Source organism: Colletotrichum siamense, assembly GCF_013390195.1.
Source record: "Colletotrichum siamense strain Cg363 chromosome Unknown KSG_Cg363_contig10, whole genome shotgun sequence".
NCBI classification, from domain to species: Eukaryota; Fungi; Ascomycota; class Sordariomycetes; order Glomerellales; family Glomerellaceae; genus Colletotrichum; species Colletotrichum siamense.
In genome coordinates this window covers 2283520-2302082 of record NW_023501023.1, presented here as the reverse complement: position 1 = coordinate 2302082, position 18563 = coordinate 2283520, and the positions used below count along the sequence as shown (strand labels likewise).

Genomic DNA, 18563 nt, shown 5'->3' with positions numbered 1-18563 from the left:
ACAGATTTAGAGGAGATTTAGGCTGCGACTCCATGGTCGGCAGCCGTAGATGCGTTGCTTTTTAGTGCGAATGACCTTACGAACATCAGACTTTCCCCCCAATATACTTGGAGTGACTCTCAAGTATCCAGCAAGCCTCAGAAGATGCACGTGAAAGACTATTTTCCATGGTCCCCGTTCTGTGAGATCTACATGCTACCAATCTATTGTCATGCCTAGACCTCGGCACACTTTCCAAGCCCCCTTGGCTAGCCTCGCCTCGCCTCGCCCTTCCCTCCCAGCCAGCAACCCATTCCCCGGAACACCCGGGCACGGAAGCATTCTAGACCTCTTCTCCCGCATACATGCGCCCGGCACGCCAATCCTGCCGTCCTATGCACCCACTGAACCTTATCTGCCTGCCCCAAATATTAATGTACATCTCCCCTGCGAGAGCTTCGTATGATAGACCAACGCCCATGCCCTGATTCCTGGAGGATTTCATGTATGGACGGTCTCGGCCTGCATGATACTTCTTCCTCTCTTGGATTTATCGGTGTCATCCAAAATGTCTGCAGCTAACCGATACCAGGAAGTGTCAGGGCTAACCTGAGTGGTTGTATCGGTTACCCATTGCCAGCAGCCGTGAGTAGCCGATGAATCCCAGTGGCATTTGTTGCTCAGGCTTTGAATACGTTCACAATGTGCATTTGCAGGATTTCCGATCATGGTGGGCTACAGATTGTTTCCAGTTTCCCGATCAGTTATTGGTGATGATAATCACAACCACTTCTTCTATTGTTCGCCGTTCATGTTACAAGTCTCTGGAAGTGGGTCGAGGAACCAGATCCAAATGATATTTAAAGATAGATGGTGGTATCTAAAGCCCGTTTCGAAAAAGGAATTCCGGCAACCTTCTCTCTAGGTGACCTAGAGTGGCTATCACCATCCTGACCGTTGAGTCCAGTTCAGTAGAGATGCGTTCTCGAATTTTTGCAACAGATATCTAGAAGAACCTGTTCAGCATGCGCTTCCAGGTAGGCCAGGAAGCAACCTCGGCCTTGTAGGCGTTGATCTCATCCCAATCAAGCTCACGACGACCGGTGTCGACATCCATTTGGTGGGTGCGAAGCCAGCCAGTGCGCTTCCAGGCGAAACCGATGACCCAGAAGACCATGATAACCGGAACAGTGAGCATCGCCTCGAAGAATCCCTCAGCGTCATTGAGCTCATCGTTGTTCTTGGGAGGGGCGATCGCAACGAAAAACTTGGCTAGTATTAGTAACGCAGACGGCATAGAAGCTTCAACGACAATACAACTTACCTGGGCAATCAAGACGACGATGCAAAGAATTAGGCCGACCCAAGATCCAGCAACACCAAATGCCGCCTGGAAGGGGATCTCGTCAACCGTGTGACCATGGTACACTCCGTTGCGTTGACAGCGTCCGCCCCCCCTTTTTGCCGAAATTACGCACGCATAATCCCTGTATATACATGAAAATTTGCCCAACGCCACGTAGATATTCGTAGTACGGCAATTGACCTATTCTGATGGCTTCAATTGATCTATTTCTATTGAATCTCATTATCTGAGGGCATCGTGATGCCTCCTAAACGCCGCCGCGCGGCTCGGCAGGCGGATGATGACCCTTCTGGGCATCGTCCGTCACCCATCGCCAACGGTACGCGGAAACAACGACGTATACAACAACTGGCACAGGACGCCGCCAGAGATCCTCCTCAACGCTCTGCCTCGCCGTCGATCAGGATCGTTACGCCCGCCGAGAGGGCTCGCCGGGCTGCCGCCGCCGAAGAGGCCGCCGAGGAGGCCGCCGAGGAGGTTATCGTCGCCGAGGCTGGACCCGAGACTAATGATTTGGTGGCGGCTGAGTCTACATCGCGAAGAAAGCGTGTACTTATAGCCCCTCCGTCATCACGAAGAGCTCCAAAAGCGTCCTCTCGCCAAAAAGCAACGACAACGCAGAGGAAGCGAAAGAAGGATCCGCCGCATACGATCCGGCTCCGAAGTACTCTGCCTTCGTCGATGCCACCGTTTCGACCAGACTCGACCCCAGTTAACCCAACCCCTCGTCAAACCACTCGATTTGCGGACGATACGCCTACGGCCCCTCGCCATAGCGCTGATGATACGTTTATGTCGTTCCACGATGTATTTGAAGAGGAGGACGATATGGGTAACGAGGAACCAACTCTGCTACAAATCCAGGTTACCCGTGGCCCAGCGCTCAAGGGTAACGGTTTACCTGTTCTCGATCTAACCATCGAGAGCATCGCGTATAACAGATTCAGTATTGCTCCTGTATTAGATGCGAATAGTAGAGACTGGGAGGCAGACAGCGGCGCCCAACTTGAGGCAGAAGTGGCTCACTCGTATATTGTGAAGAAGGCCAATATCGCTGTTGTCGTTGCTTGGAGGAAGCCCACCAACGCATCTAAACCAACACCAATCTTCACTCGGGTCTATCCGTCTACTGGAGGGGTCACTTGGCCAAGTATTCCATGGGTTGATATTGTCCCCTCTCTTGAACAAGCTGAAGAGAGGGGTGAAGTCCACCTCACCGTCAAGTGGCAATACAGCGCCGTACCAATCTCTGGTGGTATAGTGACTGGCGTACGAACGCCTCGAAAAGGTGGCCGAGCAGGCGTTTCAGCCGGCATGCAAGAGGCGATCGATCGTGAGGCTAACGATCCTGCAAACGTCGAGCGTCGGAAGGAGGGTATGCACAGACAACTTCTCCGTACGCACATCTGCCCAGAGTACCAGAGATGTAAGAATAGTTCGGGCGACGAGAAGTTCAACTGGTGCTATATACTAGGCCAGAAGCACTACAAGATCAAATCTCACCATATAGAGAAGTGGGCGAAGGCTATTATGACTGGACAGGCTGGCGTTGACAATATGGAACCACCTAAAGAACTGCTTGGTGAGATTCTTCACGACCAGTTTATAGAGGATCAGAAACGCCAGGGCAAGAGAAGTAAGAATATCGTGGAGGTTGATGATAACCAGGAGACGACAGTGATGACGGAAGAGAAGGCTGAAAATGCCGCACTTCCATCATCAGGGTCAAGATCTGGCCTAACCAACGCCAACAGCAACGCCATCGTCAATATATACGGCAACGCGGGGGCGCCAGATCGTCATCTTCAATATCCTAACCCATACGTACAGCTGCCGCCGCCGGCGCCGCCGCCGCCGGCATATTGGCCATATGCGAACATCTCACAGTATTCGTTGCCAACTCTTCCGCCATTGAACCTTCCAAGCACTCGTCAACCAAGTATCGCACTCCCGATTCGTTCGTCCTCGCCAGTGGTACCGGATTCGCCTCGAAAAGCTCTAGATCAAGTGGCCAGCTTCATCAAGTGGTTTATATCCGTCCGCGGCAAGCGATATAACGTCGACGAAGGGTTCAGAAAGAAGCTACAGAAACTGCGATCAGTAGACAGTAGCTTGCGGGCAATTCGCAAGTTACCAGATATTTGGTTTACTGAACAGGGTTTTACTCAAGATCTTACCGAAGATGTCAGGAACTCGATCAAATCCTTCATAGACAACAGCGCCTACTACGGAGGGCAGTCTGACGCCCTCTCCGACGTGGTATCTCACTCTGAACTTCATTCAAACCATCGAGAGTCAGAAGGAGATGTTTATACAAGAATATACGCTGGATTGCCAGGAGGGACGGCGGCGGCGCCAGTTGAAAACTCTGCGGCGCTAGTTTCAGGCGAGTTGGGGTCATCCCGACATATCGACGCCCTAGTGCCACGTCAATCCATCGAGCAAGAGATCCGTGGTACGCCAGTTGAAGTTGGTCGACGTGGTGAGTGTATATAGAGCTGTTTACTGTCGAATATGGCTAACTTTGTAGGCGTTTCGGAACTCTTTGGTTTCGTTTCGTCACCACTGCTGTCAGCGTCGCAGATGCTGCCCACGCAGTTACAGATCGAACAAGACGAAATCGAGCAAGGCGATGAGGACAATCAGATTGAAATCTCGAGTGATACGTCGTCAACAGAGACGTATTACTCGGAGGAGGATAACGAAGAAGAGTGATACAGCAAGAGTGGTGTGAAGTTTGACTGTATGCGCGATTTTTTTGCATGACGTGTTCAACCACGGAAAAGTCTACCCATAGCCGTAGATTCAACACTGCCGCTCTATACGTATAAAAGCAATAGAATTACTGTTATTTTGGATCTGCAAACAATACACTTCGGTCCATCCCGATACTGGTTAGGGGCAGTTGAAGTCTCTGACTATGGTTGAAGTCTCTGATCGTGATGACGTGTCATCATCACAAATCATCGTCACAAGCATCAACAACGCGTTTCAGCCGTTATACAGGCAAAATTGATATGTATACGTAGCTACCGACGAAAACAATGGACGACGGTATATTTTTTGTGTTCTGGTGCGCTTGTGGCTAACCTTTTGGCAATCTTGTTGGCTACAATCATGGATTTGATGATTGACCATCATATGACGACACGATTAAGATCTATTGCGCGCGAACGCACGATGAAAATTTGGATTGCTTGCTGATGTTCAATATTGGCAGCAAATCCTCCCTTTTATAGTTCGATATCGTCAAATATATGCTCTGTCCCATCAAAGTTGACGAACGAATGGCGGAAATGGCCCTCGATCTGGGGTAGACGATACCCAATCTCCATAGCGCAGTCACGTAGATATTCCATGAAATCCCGAGTGTCATTCTCATCGTTGTTCCACTTCGAATACGTCTTCCTGATGTATCGCTTTAGATCGCCGAAGTACTCTTCGATGGGGTTGAAGTCTGGTGAATACGGAGGCAGAAACTCGAGATGGACACCTGATACCCGGCATAAACCCTCGATTTCAGGTATACGATGGCAGGAGAGGTTATCCATAACGATGACAGAGTTTGGCTCTGGAAAACGCCCACATTTCGGGATAAGGCACTCCTGTAGCCAACGAAAGAACCCATCGCCGTCAGTCGTACCATAATACGTAGTCAAGTGTAGGATACCGCTCAACGTGAGGGCTGGCAGGATCTGTACGCGAGAGTTCTGAAACCGATCAATCTCTGCAGTTCGAAACGCAGCAAGCCCTTTCGGCGCCCATCCAGTCCTCCGTATCCCAGTATCCTTATTGACGCCGGATTCGTCGACGAATACCAGCTGGTCGGGGCGATATCGTCGTATACGGTACAAGTACTCGTATCGTAGTTCGTCACTTCGCTGAGCAGCAATAATCTTGGACTTCTTGTTCGTCCAGCCAGCTGAGTTTAACTGTCGACTGATTGCAGAACGACTGATCTGGATCTCGAAGGCTTCAAATAGGAAATCTTGCATCTCTTCAAGAGATAGATCGCTGCGGTACTGCAGTAGTTCAAGAAGCTCTGTACGATGCCATATTTCCATCTTTTGTCGACTCTGGCGGCACCTCTTATATCTCTGCACTTCGCCAGTGATATTACGTCGTGATCTATGTCGTCGAATCGTTCGTTCGGTACAGCCAACGATACTTGCCAGCTCGTGGGTCTTTTGGTCTTCGAATGGCAGTATCATCGCGATCGTCGATAGCTGTAGATTCGATATTCTGGGCGCCATTGTATCGTCGTCGTCGCCCGGCGTCTTTCTCGATGTATCTGATATAATAAACCACGGACATGTACTGACCAGCGGCAAACTGTAAGTAACAGGGCACAATCTATACAGCAGTAGACTCTTGCTCAATATCGTGAACAAGCTGAGCTATCAGGAGAGTCATTAATCCTGTTGACTGCCAAAGCATTTGCTCTGAAGAACCGTATCAAGCCCCTTGGTATGCTTATATATTACTCAGAGCCATACAAACCGTATGCTGAGTAGATATATAAAGTCATACAGCAGGTCTCTTCTTCTGTTCCTCAGCAAATGTCATCTTGATCTCTCATGACGAAAATAGACCTTTTGTTGGTCGAATGGTATGGGGATGAGGTGACTAGCTGGGTTGGCAATGCCTCGATGGGTAGATTGACTGCTACGGAAGCATGAAATACACACCTTATGTCTCTATCGTGTAGTTATACGTTTGAATACTACTGGGACTATAGTGATTGACGGCAATTGAGGTGTTGGTGATGACTTTGACGCGTTTTGCGTGCGATGCAGAGAAATGCGCGTCACAGCGTAAAATTGGCTTTTTTTCATGTTTTTGCATAAGCGGGGAAAAAAAAGGGGGGCGGACGCTGTCAACGCAACGGAGTGTACGCCCAAGCCTTGCGGAAGCGAATGTGGGACAGGCAGATAGATCCCCAGGTGAACAGAGCAGCCAGAGCAGACATGTTGAGAAGCCAGTTGAAGACGGTCTCACCGTCAGCATCCAGATTCATGAAGGCAAGGGCGCCGCAAACCAGATGAACCACGACCGATGGCAGGGGGCGACCGCCCTTGTCGACATAGCTGAAGATCTTGGGGGCATAGCCTTGTTGCGCAAGAGCAGTGAGGGTACGGGAGCCTCCGTAAACGCAGGAAACTCCAAGTGATAGAACAGATACCAGGATGATGCAGTTCATGAAATGGTCATATCCGTTCAATCCAGCATGCTTGGCAGCAATGACAAAAGGCGAAGCACCATCAGCGTATGCGTTCTCGGCACCAAGGAGGGTAGGGTCGTCAGCGGGAACAAGGAGGCCGACAAAGAAGAGACCCAAGATATAGAAAAGGGTAATACGCCAGAACACCTGCTTGATGGCGCCAGGAAGAGACTTTAGCGGGTTTGCGGACTCAGCAGCAGCCAATCCAACAAGCTCAGTACCGGCGAAAGAGAACGCAGCAGTGACAAACACGCCGCAGAAGCCCTTGAATCCGTTTTGGAAAGCACCCGGATCGTACCAGTATCGAGCTCCCCAGTATTCGTTGTAGCGGCCGTTGGAAGGGCCACCCCCCAGGACAAGGATAAATGCGACGATCATGAAAATGCCTGGCAAATTAATTAGAACCGTCGTATTTGATCGAGGATGCAATCCACTCACAAATCGCACTGAGCTTGAGAAGGGAGGACCAGAACTCCTCTTCGGCATATCCCAAAGTTCCAAATATGTTGATGAAGATAATGGCGACCCAGAAGACGGTAATCCAAACCGCCAGACTGACTTCCCTGGCACCTTCCCAGTAATTGATAGTTAAGCCGCATACAGTTAGTTCGAGAGGCAAGACGATGGCCCACTAGTTACTGTCAGCTTGCGTTTGCGCAGTCAATCGACGGACGCTCTGACCTGAAATACGTAATTCCAACCCATAGCAAATCCCCAAGAGGGGTCGATGAAGCGGGATGAGTAGATGTAGAAACCACCGGACACGGGGTACATGACAGCGAGTTCACCAAGAGCGTAGACGACGTTGAACATCATGACACCAATAATCATGAAATCAATCAGAACAGATCCAGGTCCCTTCAAGAGGTTAGTACTGAGTGGGCCACGATTGGGGGTATGCGGAGACTGACACCAGTGCTCAGAGCACCTCCGGAACCGACGAAGAAACCAGCACCAATGGAGCCGCCTGTCAAATAGTCACGTCAGCAGTCGCTTCATGGCCATCTTTCGCCAACGAAACGTACCGATAGCAATCATGTGAAGATGACGCGACTTCATGGTACGGTCAAGCTCCACGATGCCGCGACCATAGTCGCGAGGCTTGAACGACTCAAAGTTGAGGCCGTTACGCGTGTAAAAGTTCTCGTCACGTTGAGCCGCTCCATGGCTCAGAGCGCCTTCGCCATATGCAGTGGCAGCCTTGCCACTAACAGGGGGAAGGCCACCGCTAGGGGTTCCAGTATGGACTTGGGTGGTTTCGGGCGTCGAAACGCCATCGTGGATGTCTTTCTCGGCCGCCATGTTGTTGATTCGCACTGGGCGATTGTCCGTCCTCAGCGAAGGAAAGGGTAGGGCCCTTGGGCGCAGTTGCTTGGAAAGGAGGCGACGGGCCTGTGGAGAATGACAGGTGAAGCACAAGGGTAGGAGAAGAGCAAGCTCGCTGAGAGACGAGGGGGGACGCGGTCGGATTAAAAGGACGAGAGGGCGATCGGTGGAGGACGCGACAGCAGAAGCTGCAAATGCGACGGTCACTCTAGCCCTTCCCAGCTCCTTGCCCTCGTTGCCTTAGCACATCTTAGCATGCATCCATATCCGTGTTGGTACCTTGGCCTCGCACCCTATCCGGTGTCTCCTTGTCATGCCGAGCGATTACATGTATCCATGACTATCAGCGGCGAGGAACTGGCAGGCATGCGGAGGGGAGCAAGGTTATGGAGAGGCAACGAAGCAGCGGTAACCAACGAGTCAAAGAGCTGCAAGAGTCGACATCCGGACCCAGGCGAGTAAGATGGATGTTTGCCAAGCGGCAGAGGAAGGCCAAGTCTTGGGGAAGTGGAGTGAAGCAGGCGGGAGGCCAGACGAGAACAGAAGGTGGATTTGAAGAGTTCAGGGAAGTGTCGCAAGACCCCATGTTGATCGAAGGAGGGACTCGAGGCGTGGGCTGCCTACGGATAGGTAGCCAAGCATGTTGAATAGATACCGAATAACCAAGACAAATGAGAGTGAGTGATGGGATTGGCGGACGTGGGCGTGAGTCGAGGAGTCGGCGTGGGTGTGGACGTCGATATGACAGGGCCCGTGGCCACGGGCATGCCAGAGAGCGCGGCAGCAAATGGCGTACAGGAGGGACACAGAGATCAGATGTTTCTGAGGGGAGAAGAGGCCGTTGTGAGGGCTACGCGGGAGGTAGCGTCGTGTATCTTGTGCGTAGCTGGCCATTATCAGCGGAGCCCGCCCGGACTGATGCATGGAAGGACGTGAGGACGTTCCGCGCCTTCTAGGGGCGGCGGGGGGTCGATCTTGGCGGGGAAATGTGGATCCCGTTGGAGGGTGTGGTACAATGTACGTACCGGCGATGGGAAAGGGAAAGAGCACCTCACGCACCTGACGGGATAAGGCAGGAAGGAAGAGAGGAAGGATGAGTGTGGCCAGAAGCCAAAGAGGACTTGTCGCAAGGTGCTCTTACCTCAGGATGGAAGTTATTGCTCGTAACACGGTTATCGCACCTGCTCACACTCTGTATGCTGTCTTGTCACACCCGACAGAGAAGGAGCGGACCCTGCACCTGCATCTGCGGCGCTTGCCTCCAACTGCCCTGCCCGCCCGCCCCGTCCTCCTTCCTTTCCAGCGCACCGCCGTGCTACTCCCCGTTCGTCTTAGCGGACAGGTGCCTTCCAACTCCCGTCCCGAGCTCCTCCCCAGGCACCCTCCCTCCCCTGGCGACATTCTCTCTCTTTCTTGTGACGTGACACAGTTGCCCACCAGACATTCTTTGCTCGCGACATTTCCTACTTTCTTTTGTGCTTCACACGAATTCCTTCCCAACCCAATCCCGGAGAGGAAGAAACATGTACCACCTCAGCCAATTCAAACGAGGCCAATCACAACCGGCCAGTGGTCTCGAGCGCCCCCAAACGGCCACCCTACAGCCAAACCCGTGGCACCAGCACAGATGGGGGATGGGCGGACGGATTGATCGATTCAACGGGTGACGGCTGCCCACCTAACGTCCTCCATGAATGGATGCAATTTGCGGTTTGCAGACTCTTTGCGCTGCCCAGCCCTTGGCCTTTCAAAAAGTCCTCCACGCAGCCAGTGAGCTTCCAATCTGCCCCGAAGCACACGCTCACGCGATTACGTATTCGCAAATTGAAGCCACCGACTTGCAGACCCCTGGTCTCTACAGAGTACGTGACCGCTACCTCAACGAGACTCGCCTGCTTCCAACGCCATTGAGCCCCCAAGCGAGAAACAAAACCCAGTTCCCTCCACAAAATCACGACATCTCACTCGCCGGCCCAGCAATGCCAACCCTCGCCAACCCTTTGGCAAATTTTGGCATCTTTTATCGACTCTTCATCACTGGTACCAAGCTCTCGCCAAGTTGCTTTATCGGTGTTGGCGCCCTCGCCACAGCCAGATAACGCCCCTTCAGACTCCTGCCAAACGATCCATGGGCACCTTTCCCGCCGCAACCTGCGAATGCCAGCGATCCGAAGAATCCCTCCCCCAAGACACCAAGGCGCCGGCCAGCATGACCAAGACGATTCAACGGTGGGCCGTACCACCATACGACCCTTTCCTCCTCGCTGGATGTACGCTCCCGCCATCTGTCACCTGTCGATTGTCCTTTCTTCAACAGTAAGCGACTAGACTCGCCTATCTCTTAGCTTCAATTTCACATATCGCATCGCCCTTCTGGACTCCTTCCACCTTCTATAATTGAGAGCCTGCGCCGCACCGCCGCCTTGGAACCTCCCATGGGCGAGCCTTCTCGGGGAGGTGTCGTTGTCTCGGCATGCCAGCCATGTCGAAAGAGGCTGATTCCCCCCGCACCCGGGATCACCGCCTAGCTCACCCGTACGGCCGCCCTAGGTAGCAGTCTACCTGCTGACTTCCGCCCAACGAACACGCCATCTCCCACCAATACCACCCCGGAGCCGTCAGTTTCTGCTTTGGGAGGCTGGCACGCGAGGAGACTTGCGCCGGCAATGGAACGAAGTCCTCGAAGCCCCTCCCGACGGCTCCTGCAGCCACGACGGGCTGGCGCACAAAGGATTGTCGACGTGCTCGCATTTGTGGGCTCTGTATTCCGCCTACTGCGAATTTACTCTGTGAATGACTGCTACTTCAAGAATTTTTTTCTCCACCGAGCAATGCAGAACAGACAGTAACATTCGTTAGGCGAGTGACACGAGTGCGCGCTCTGTGTTCCATTGCCCATCAAAGCCGGGCGCTGCTCATCCAACTAGCCCACGGCGTTGACTTCGATTTTGGAAGTAGTGCCGAAAGAAGGAAGACATCACACTGGCTGAGAGCAGCGCTGGAACGCGCAAATGCAGGCCACCTTGCATCCTTCGGGGAGCCCTGACCTGCAACCACCACGTCCCATTTCCCTCCGATTGGTCGCTGAAGCGCAGTTCCACATCGTTCGCACCACACCTTGTTCAGCGGGGCCCAAACATTAATGATTTCGGCCAGTAACAGTCGAACGATACGACGGAACTAATGAGAATAACTGACACAGGGCTTGAAGCTGAGAGATTCTGACCGAAGGTGCTCCGTTGCTAACCAATTTCAAAGTCAGCCTGATAAGGTAAGGCAAGCAGCTGAGACTCGGATGTGTTGATGGGTCGCAGGAAAGGATGGGTTCCGCCACCAGGGGCTCCCGTCACCTTATTCTAACGCCAAGCCATCGCTCGCTTCTGCTGAATGGGACCATGATGAGCCACAATGGCGGGCATGGATGAAGACCAATCGCACCTTATGTGGCCAGTGACAATGAAAGAATTTTCCTGCAATGAATCTAAAATGTTGGTCGGGGGTCTTCTAACCGTCTCGGCGGAAGGGCCTCTTGGATAGCGTTGATGAGGAAGTGCGACGGGTTAGATTGGGAGCATTGGTTTGGTACAGAAATGCCGACCGGACCACCAGTACACCCAAGCAACCAGCAATAAAGGTCTTGTGGACAAGGAGTGATCCCCAGGCTCATCGAGTGTTACAAGTTCACCGTCCGGGGATTTCTAATTTGGGCCCCGAGCAGGACCGCACTGCAAGGCAAAGTGGCCAGAACGCCGCCATATCCACAACATTGTGGAAAAGTGCTGTCATCCGAACCCATTGCGAGATCTTGACAGATGCAAGCCCCACGCGCAACAATCCACCTGTTTGGAAGCGACAAAAAGTTTAATCTGACCTCAAAATTTCTCATTTCACGAGGGTGTTATATTTGGGTCGTGTTGTTGCATAGCCAAGCAACCCAGGCCATTGGATGGCTTTTTATTTGGGGCAGTATTTTGGAAATCGTTAGCGGATAAAGCTGAGAAAGCCTTTCGTGATCTTGACAGCTCTCCTGACGTCTTAAAGCATTTGTGTAGATGTTTCAGGGATGACCCAGAGAGTGCTCGTAAAGGTCGCTGACCATTGGTAATACTAGAGTTGAATTGAAGCAGCTTCTTCGTCGGTTGCTCCCATCACGAATAGTGTAAAAGGGCAAATTTTGACAGATTTTGCTTCGTCCGAATGGCACAGGCTGAAACAGACTTATGAACGACAAATCGAGAAGAGAAAGTCAGTGGGTTACGAAGTAAAACGCTACGGTCATAGAACCATGGAATCGAAAACAACATGACAGTTGGGCAGGACAGCATCATACGAACAATGCGAGAACGTGGGAACACCTCTATTGAATTAAGGTATGTGTCAAGCTAAGGCACAATCTCTCCCATCGCCAGATGCCAGATCTGCAGCAACCACGTCTATGGCTGTTTCGATGAGAGTTTTCTTGAGCTCGGCTACCCTTGGATTACTCCTTTCAGGAACGCACGAGTCTGCCCATCTCAAGCCAACTATTCTTGCGCATCCTCGCAGCTTGGTTGTCGAAGTCGATTCGTCCCTGATTCCCGTCCACAATCCTGAATCCTACTTCAATGTCATCAGACCAATCTGCCGCAATACAACGATTCTTGTGTCCCTTTGCTCCATCCCTCAGTTCCTTGACCAAATTCCGGAGTTTCCAGCCGCGACGACCCTCAGTCGAAAATTCCCTCCTTGTGAAGGGGTCGCGATCAGCGCACATGCCCCCCTCCTTCAGCTCTTTCCCGATAGCCAGCAGCCTGCGTGAGAGGTCTACGACGCGACACATGGTCCCGTTGATGACGCGTTGATCCGTCCACAACATCTCAAGCAGGCAGAACCAAAACGCATCGTCGTAGATGGTGCGTGAGAGGACATTGGCCTGATTATCCCAATGTCGGTTGTCCCAGAAACAGGATATCATGGTGTCCAAGAGACCAAGAAACGCTGGGAAGTGTGCGTTGGGCGGGTGGGTAGCTGTTGGCGGGTAAGCAGCCCACCTACAACGATCCATCAACCAGGGCTTGATATAACTGAAGGTCAACTGGCGCTCCGAACTGGGATCCTCAGCGACGAATCTGCTGCTGATAGCGAACAGGATGAGGTCGATCTTTTGTCGAGAGTGCTCGTCCAGTTTGTTCTCCTCACAACGATCAACGCTCAGGAGTAATTCGATTACCACTTGGAGTACTCCGAGAGTATAGGGGTGCTTGACATCGTCGTAGCCTGTGTAGCGCAAGAACACCTCAAACACTTGGGCCGAGCATCTCTGGTCAAGGAGGTCTGGCAGGACGCTACCAGCAAAACGGCACCTCCAATCCCGTTCGAGGAAGACCGGCTGCATGCCGCTGCTGCAAATGATCTTCAGGAGCTTTTGACACCAAGATGTTGCGTCATTGAGTGCGGCGTCATCGTTGCCTCTTACGATCGAATAACCAATAGCATTCTTCAGCCCTTGGGCGGCGCATCCGCCGTCATTTCCGCCGCAAGGACATTCCCATCCGGGAAACTCGAGAAAAGCATTGGGGTCCTGGTAAGACATGGTGTCTGCTAGCTATGGTGGAGTGTAAGTGGATGATCTACTTTGTGTTCAAGTGTTCCACTGCCCTCGGGAGAAGACGACGAAGATGATGTGTTTGCCAGAAATCCACGGTCTTGGGCTCTTGGGAGATACACGAATGGGACACTTACAGTATTCGTATTGTACGGGAACACGTTATTGTCTGTATCGCTCTTGGTGCCGGTATCGAGATGCTGGTGGTGCGTCGAATGACAATTATGTGTGTGCAGTTGAGATGTACGACAATCTTAGAGGAGAAGTAAAGCAGTCAATCAGAGAAAGGAAGGATATTCGACCATATATTGATGGTAAAGAGCCATCTCCGAAGGCTCATGCTCTACCTGCCCGTCACGTCTTCAGAGCTATGAAAGGTGCCGATGATCGTTTCGGAGAAAACTAAGGTTTGCGAAGATATTGGTAGCAGTTTCGGTGAAGAAACAGATCGGCCGAGGAAGTTGTAGAGAATGCAGCATGAAAGACCAGGCAACTTCAATGGGGAGAGCTGCAGTTTGATTAGTTTAAGGGCTCTTTGCTTTAGTCCCGTCCCATTGAACATCTCGTCTTCAGTCTCATCGTTGCTACCCATGGCCGTGTTGTGGACGAAGATCGCGGTCTCACGACCCTTCAAGGTGCCATCCATACATGACCTTGTGCGCTTGAGAATAACAGATCCAACCTTTGAAAATGTCACATGTTCATACATAATTCAGATTTTCCGAAAGTGCGCTACTCAGGTTCTCACCCACAAATAAAATGGCTCTGCCTCGTCTGCATCCGCACCACGGCAATAACTTTCATTTTCACATTTCAACGACCGATCTTGCCTCAGACTTTGATATGTACCATGCGTTTTTCATCTTCAACGTCTTTGCCTGGTAAGGCTTCGCCATACTTCCCGATTTCTTCGGATAAGATATCTCTTTCGTGGTTCCGCGACCATGAAAAGGTTCCGATTGTGTCTTTGCCAGCCAAAGCCATCTTCCTTATCGTTCAACACCTTCCTCGAGAAGACGCCATCAGCTGGGCGCGGACTTGCGGGTACTTCGCTATACTATTGTATGACCACTTCCTTCGAGAGGACGTCGAGGCAGGCCACACCGATATGCTGCCGTGGGCCTGCAGGAGAGGAAATCAAGAGCTGATCGACGCATGCCTCGACCTTGGCCTCTCGCCGAGCATGACCACCCAACCAAGTTCCGAGGACTACCAACACATTCACCGTGTACGAACCAAGCAACAATTAGAACAACACAATTCTCATCACATGCAGCACCTATCTATGGTGTCACTGGCACTCATCTACCGAAACTATGCTGTGTTTCGGCGACTCATTGACGCAGGTGCTGACTTGAAGCCTTTGGAGAATGACGATTTCGTCTGGGACACCACATATCCCTCTGTACAAGACGAGAAAACTCTGAGAAGCCTCTTCTACTACGGAGGCTTGCGACCACAATTTGAGAGGCTGGTCGACGATACTTATACAGACGCGATGATGCAACAGGCTACCAGCGACCTTTTGAATTTCATGGTCAACAAACGCATCATGGTGCCGTCGAGAAGACTGCTGGACATCGCGTTGAGACATGAAAGAGCTGATGTCGTCAGCTTCATCCTGAAGTCGCAGATTCAGGGAATAGAAGAGCGCTGTCCATCCAATTGCCTCGGATCATCTTGCTATTTTGGCATCCTAGAAGAGGTAGTCCGGTCTCCAATTTCCTGGAAGAGTGCCGACATTCGAAAGTGGGTCAACAAGCAGATCGAGTTCCTCGTCAAAGAAAGGAGAGGAACTACAGAAAAATGCGCTGTCAAGCTTTTTGAGCTCGTCACTGGCGATCCAGAGGACGAGGAAGGTTTCGGGAAATGGTTCCATCTCTTCAAAGTCGCAGAATTCGGGAAGTTGGTTCAACGTCAAAACGGCATCATGTCTGTAGCGAAGCATATTATCGCCATGAGTGGCTACAGCTGGAGCTACGAGGAGACTTTTCCGCATTCGACGCTGCACATTCCTTCATGGGCCGGGGCCCAAATGTTCATGCTGTCGATGTACGACGACAGACTCCGCATATTCGATCTTGTGCCCAAGAAATGCTCGCCTTCCGAACACTCACGGACTATTAACGCGCGCTCAAAGTTACTTGATGCGTCCAACAAAGGCTACATGCCCCCCGACTCGGTGTGCGACGGCCTATTTGAAGATACATACAATTACGTACCGGTAGGGTATCAAAGCTTCGAGCGTTTCCTCGCAGACTCCGAAACGTGGCCTGGATTGTTGTTCGAGGACGATTGGTTTGCAAGGCAGGTCTTAATTAACTTGATGATGAGTCGTCGTGTAGAACATGGAACACTGTGCCGCCTTGCAGGAATTGTAGAGCACTTGGTGGCCAGAGGTGCCTCTGGATCTGTGGAAGTCCTGCCTGGACTGGATACGCGAACTTTATTACACGTTGCATGCAAGATAAAGGTAGCTCCAGAGCCATATGACGAGACGCACCTCAATCCCTCATGCTATGACATGCAGGGATGTGCTAGCGCTCCTGTTGGTTGTCTTAAGAACTGGAAGCATCATAGGTGGGGTTCATGGCAGCAGAGATATTACAAGCTGCGTCGAGAGAGTCTTCAGCGCATCATCAAGGCTCTTTTGAAGGGCTCGAACGTATTCCAGCCCGACAAGTCCGGGAAAACTGCCTGGAGACTCGCAAACACAAGCTGGATCCATCTTGAAATGTGGATTGAACTCAGCCAAGCAAAGCAAGACCTTGCCACGAAGAGAAGGGCAGAGTTTTTTCAACGCAGGGTTCAAAGGACGAGGGATCTTCGGAAAAAGCCGGTATTCCGAGAGCAAATCTTGGAGGATTGTGAGACGTGTGCTAAGCGTTCTAAGCACTTCTCATCCTGGCTGCAGAAGCGTCAGAAACAGCACTGCACCTCATAAGCCATCCCTGATCAAATAATATTCACATACATAGAGAAATCAAACCTAGTATATCACCCAGCCGTCTTTGCATGTTGGAAGAGTCTTGACGACAGCTTGCTGAATAATCAATGCTCTTTCCCAGAATAGATGCTTCAGAACGTTCTGTCATCTCCCTACTCTAAGCTGGGACTCCTTTTGTAACTGCAGGTATTGACGAGAAACCTGTTATAGCTGGCCCTCGGGGCTCACACATATCACAAATTGACCAGCCTTGGGGGCTCATCCTCGAAGAAGGACTTCTTGAATTACTTGATCTCACACACCGGTTGCGGACCCGGTGTTGTGAGTGCTCGTATTGTATCGACGTATCGATGAGACTCCCTGACCGGCGGCTTTTGACACATTTGACGACAACAAGTTCTTATTCTTGGAAGTATCGAAACAAGCTGCAATATAAGCAGCGGAAGAAAACAAGACATAGACGACCGGGAAATAATATTGGCTTAGCAAAAATAGAAAAGAAGCGCAACAGCAGACATTTGCATTCGAGTCTAAGGGTATGCGAAGCGCTCTCTGTGAAGTCTCTCAACGAGGCTCCCGCTCAGGTGGCGGCCCCAGGTGGATTCGTGGATGACACCGCGAGCATATGACACCATCTATGTGATTTAATCGGTCAGCTGGGGGTTCGCGTCCCGACCTTGCCTATACTGCTGATGCTGACGAGCATCCAATCCTGAGATATCGTCGTGCCTTAGAGTAGGAGCCACATAGCTGAACTGGCATTCACGTAGCCCAGTGCGTATACACTGTCCTTCTTAGGAGAGTAATGGCTTGTGATTATGTCAAAGGACGAACACCTCCTGTGTTAATGAGTTCCCTAACAATCATTCAGGGGTGCCCCTATTGAATGTAACTCAAGATATGTGACTCAAATTCCAGGCATAGCATTCATACAAACCAATAAAATGCCATAATACGTCATCAAGGAGACTTACGAAGACGAGGCGCCTCACAATAATCCCAAAGACCAATCTTGCCCATCGCCAGATCTCCCATCTGAGGCCAACGGCCCAAACCTCAAATCACATCCACACATCTCGGACATGTGAGACTCACCCAAGGGCAGTGCACAAATGCCCCAGTCTCTCAAAACCTCTCCTCCGCGTAGCCCGAGCCAGATTCTGCCAGTCAGGAGCCCCCATCCTCCAAACTCTCACCTCATTCGGCCAAAAAGACGCGGCTGCTGCCTACACAGCCCGTCCCAAGCACCTTCAAAACAAAGCGAACGCATAAATGATTTGTTGTTATTGATTTTCTTCTATTGACACACACGCCCCTAATTCCCGAGACGCCGGGTACACAGTCGTCATCAAGGCGCGGTGCCTGGCCCCCAAAGCCTGAAGACCAAAGGTCCGCTGCCCGTGACGGGTCCAACTCAATTCCAAAGGTGGCGATATCAATACCAGAAAACCCCCAATAAACCACCAATCCCCAACCACCCGAAATCATTTTGACGAATAGGCACTTAGATTCACAGCATGGACCCTGCCAGAATCTCGCAAGGACGCAGGTCCAGACCTGAGGGAACCGTCGAAAAAAGTGTGAGTCACAGGGTGTGCCGGAACACCGGCGAATCACGGACACGTATGACTCCCCTTTCTACGTAGCGCAAGCAAACCTCGGGGCTTTCCTCATTTGCTATTCACACCTGAGTCGTCGATGGTTGGGCGGTTATCTCCAAGGGGGTGTGTACGTGAAGAATTCGTGAACTCATACCACAGGAAACAACAGCGCCAGGAGAAGAAATCACGATCGTGAACAACACGAAAACCTGCCACCAGTCCCTTCTGTCATGTAATTGTCAGCAAGACAAGATCTAGGCCCCCTCCAGATCGTGCAAGAGTCTTGAAAATTTGCAATCGGGTGGTGAGTTGGCAGTGTCTGTGTGTGTCTGCGGATGCAACAATCCTGCACCCTGCTGCTGCTGCTGCGGCTTGCGACCCTGCGTATCTACCTCTCTGGGCTTGTTGGCCCAGCCTGCCTTATTTTTGCTGCCCAAAGCCTTACCAGGCCACGAGGGTTGCGGCGGGAACTAAAACACGCATGTGGGCAGATGCAACGGGAAAAGTGCAATAAAATGGTCAGCAAAAGAAAACGGTGT

At 51.5% G+C, this 18563-nt stretch overlaps 3 protein-coding genes across 3 annotated transcripts; 1 reads left to right on the top strand and 2 right to left on the bottom strand.

Annotated features, from left to right (window-relative positions):
* Nucleotides 1–4578: 4578 nt before the first annotated feature.
* Nucleotides 4579–5409, bottom strand: CGCS363_v014491 (uncharacterized protein; the record flags this gene model as incomplete). The annotated part of the gene is made up of 1 exon (XM_036646340.1): nt 4579–5409. One exon carries the CDS (start codon nt 5407–5409, stop codon nt 4579–4581), a length of 831 nt encoding a protein of 276 aa, XP_036488766.1.
* An 812-nt stretch (nt 5410–6221) lies between these two features.
* Nucleotides 6222–7868, bottom strand: inda1-1 (Amino-acid permease inda1; the record flags this gene model as incomplete). The annotated part of the gene is made up of 5 exons (XM_036646339.1): nt 6222–6952; nt 7005–7197; nt 7248–7424; nt 7478–7533; nt 7592–7868. 5 exons carry the CDS (start codon nt 7866–7868, stop codon nt 6222–6224), a joined length of 1434 nt encoding a protein of 477 aa, XP_036488765.1.
* A 6791-nt stretch (nt 7869–14659) lies between these two features.
* On the top strand, nt 14660–16420 carry CGCS363_v014489 (uncharacterized protein; the record flags this gene model as incomplete). The annotated part of the gene is made up of 1 exon (XM_036646338.1): nt 14660–16420. The coding sequence occupies one exon, from the start codon at nt 14660–14662 to the stop codon at nt 16418–16420; it is 1761 nt and encodes a 586-aa protein (XP_036488219.1).
* Between the last annotated feature and the right edge of the window lie 2143 nt (nt 16421–18563).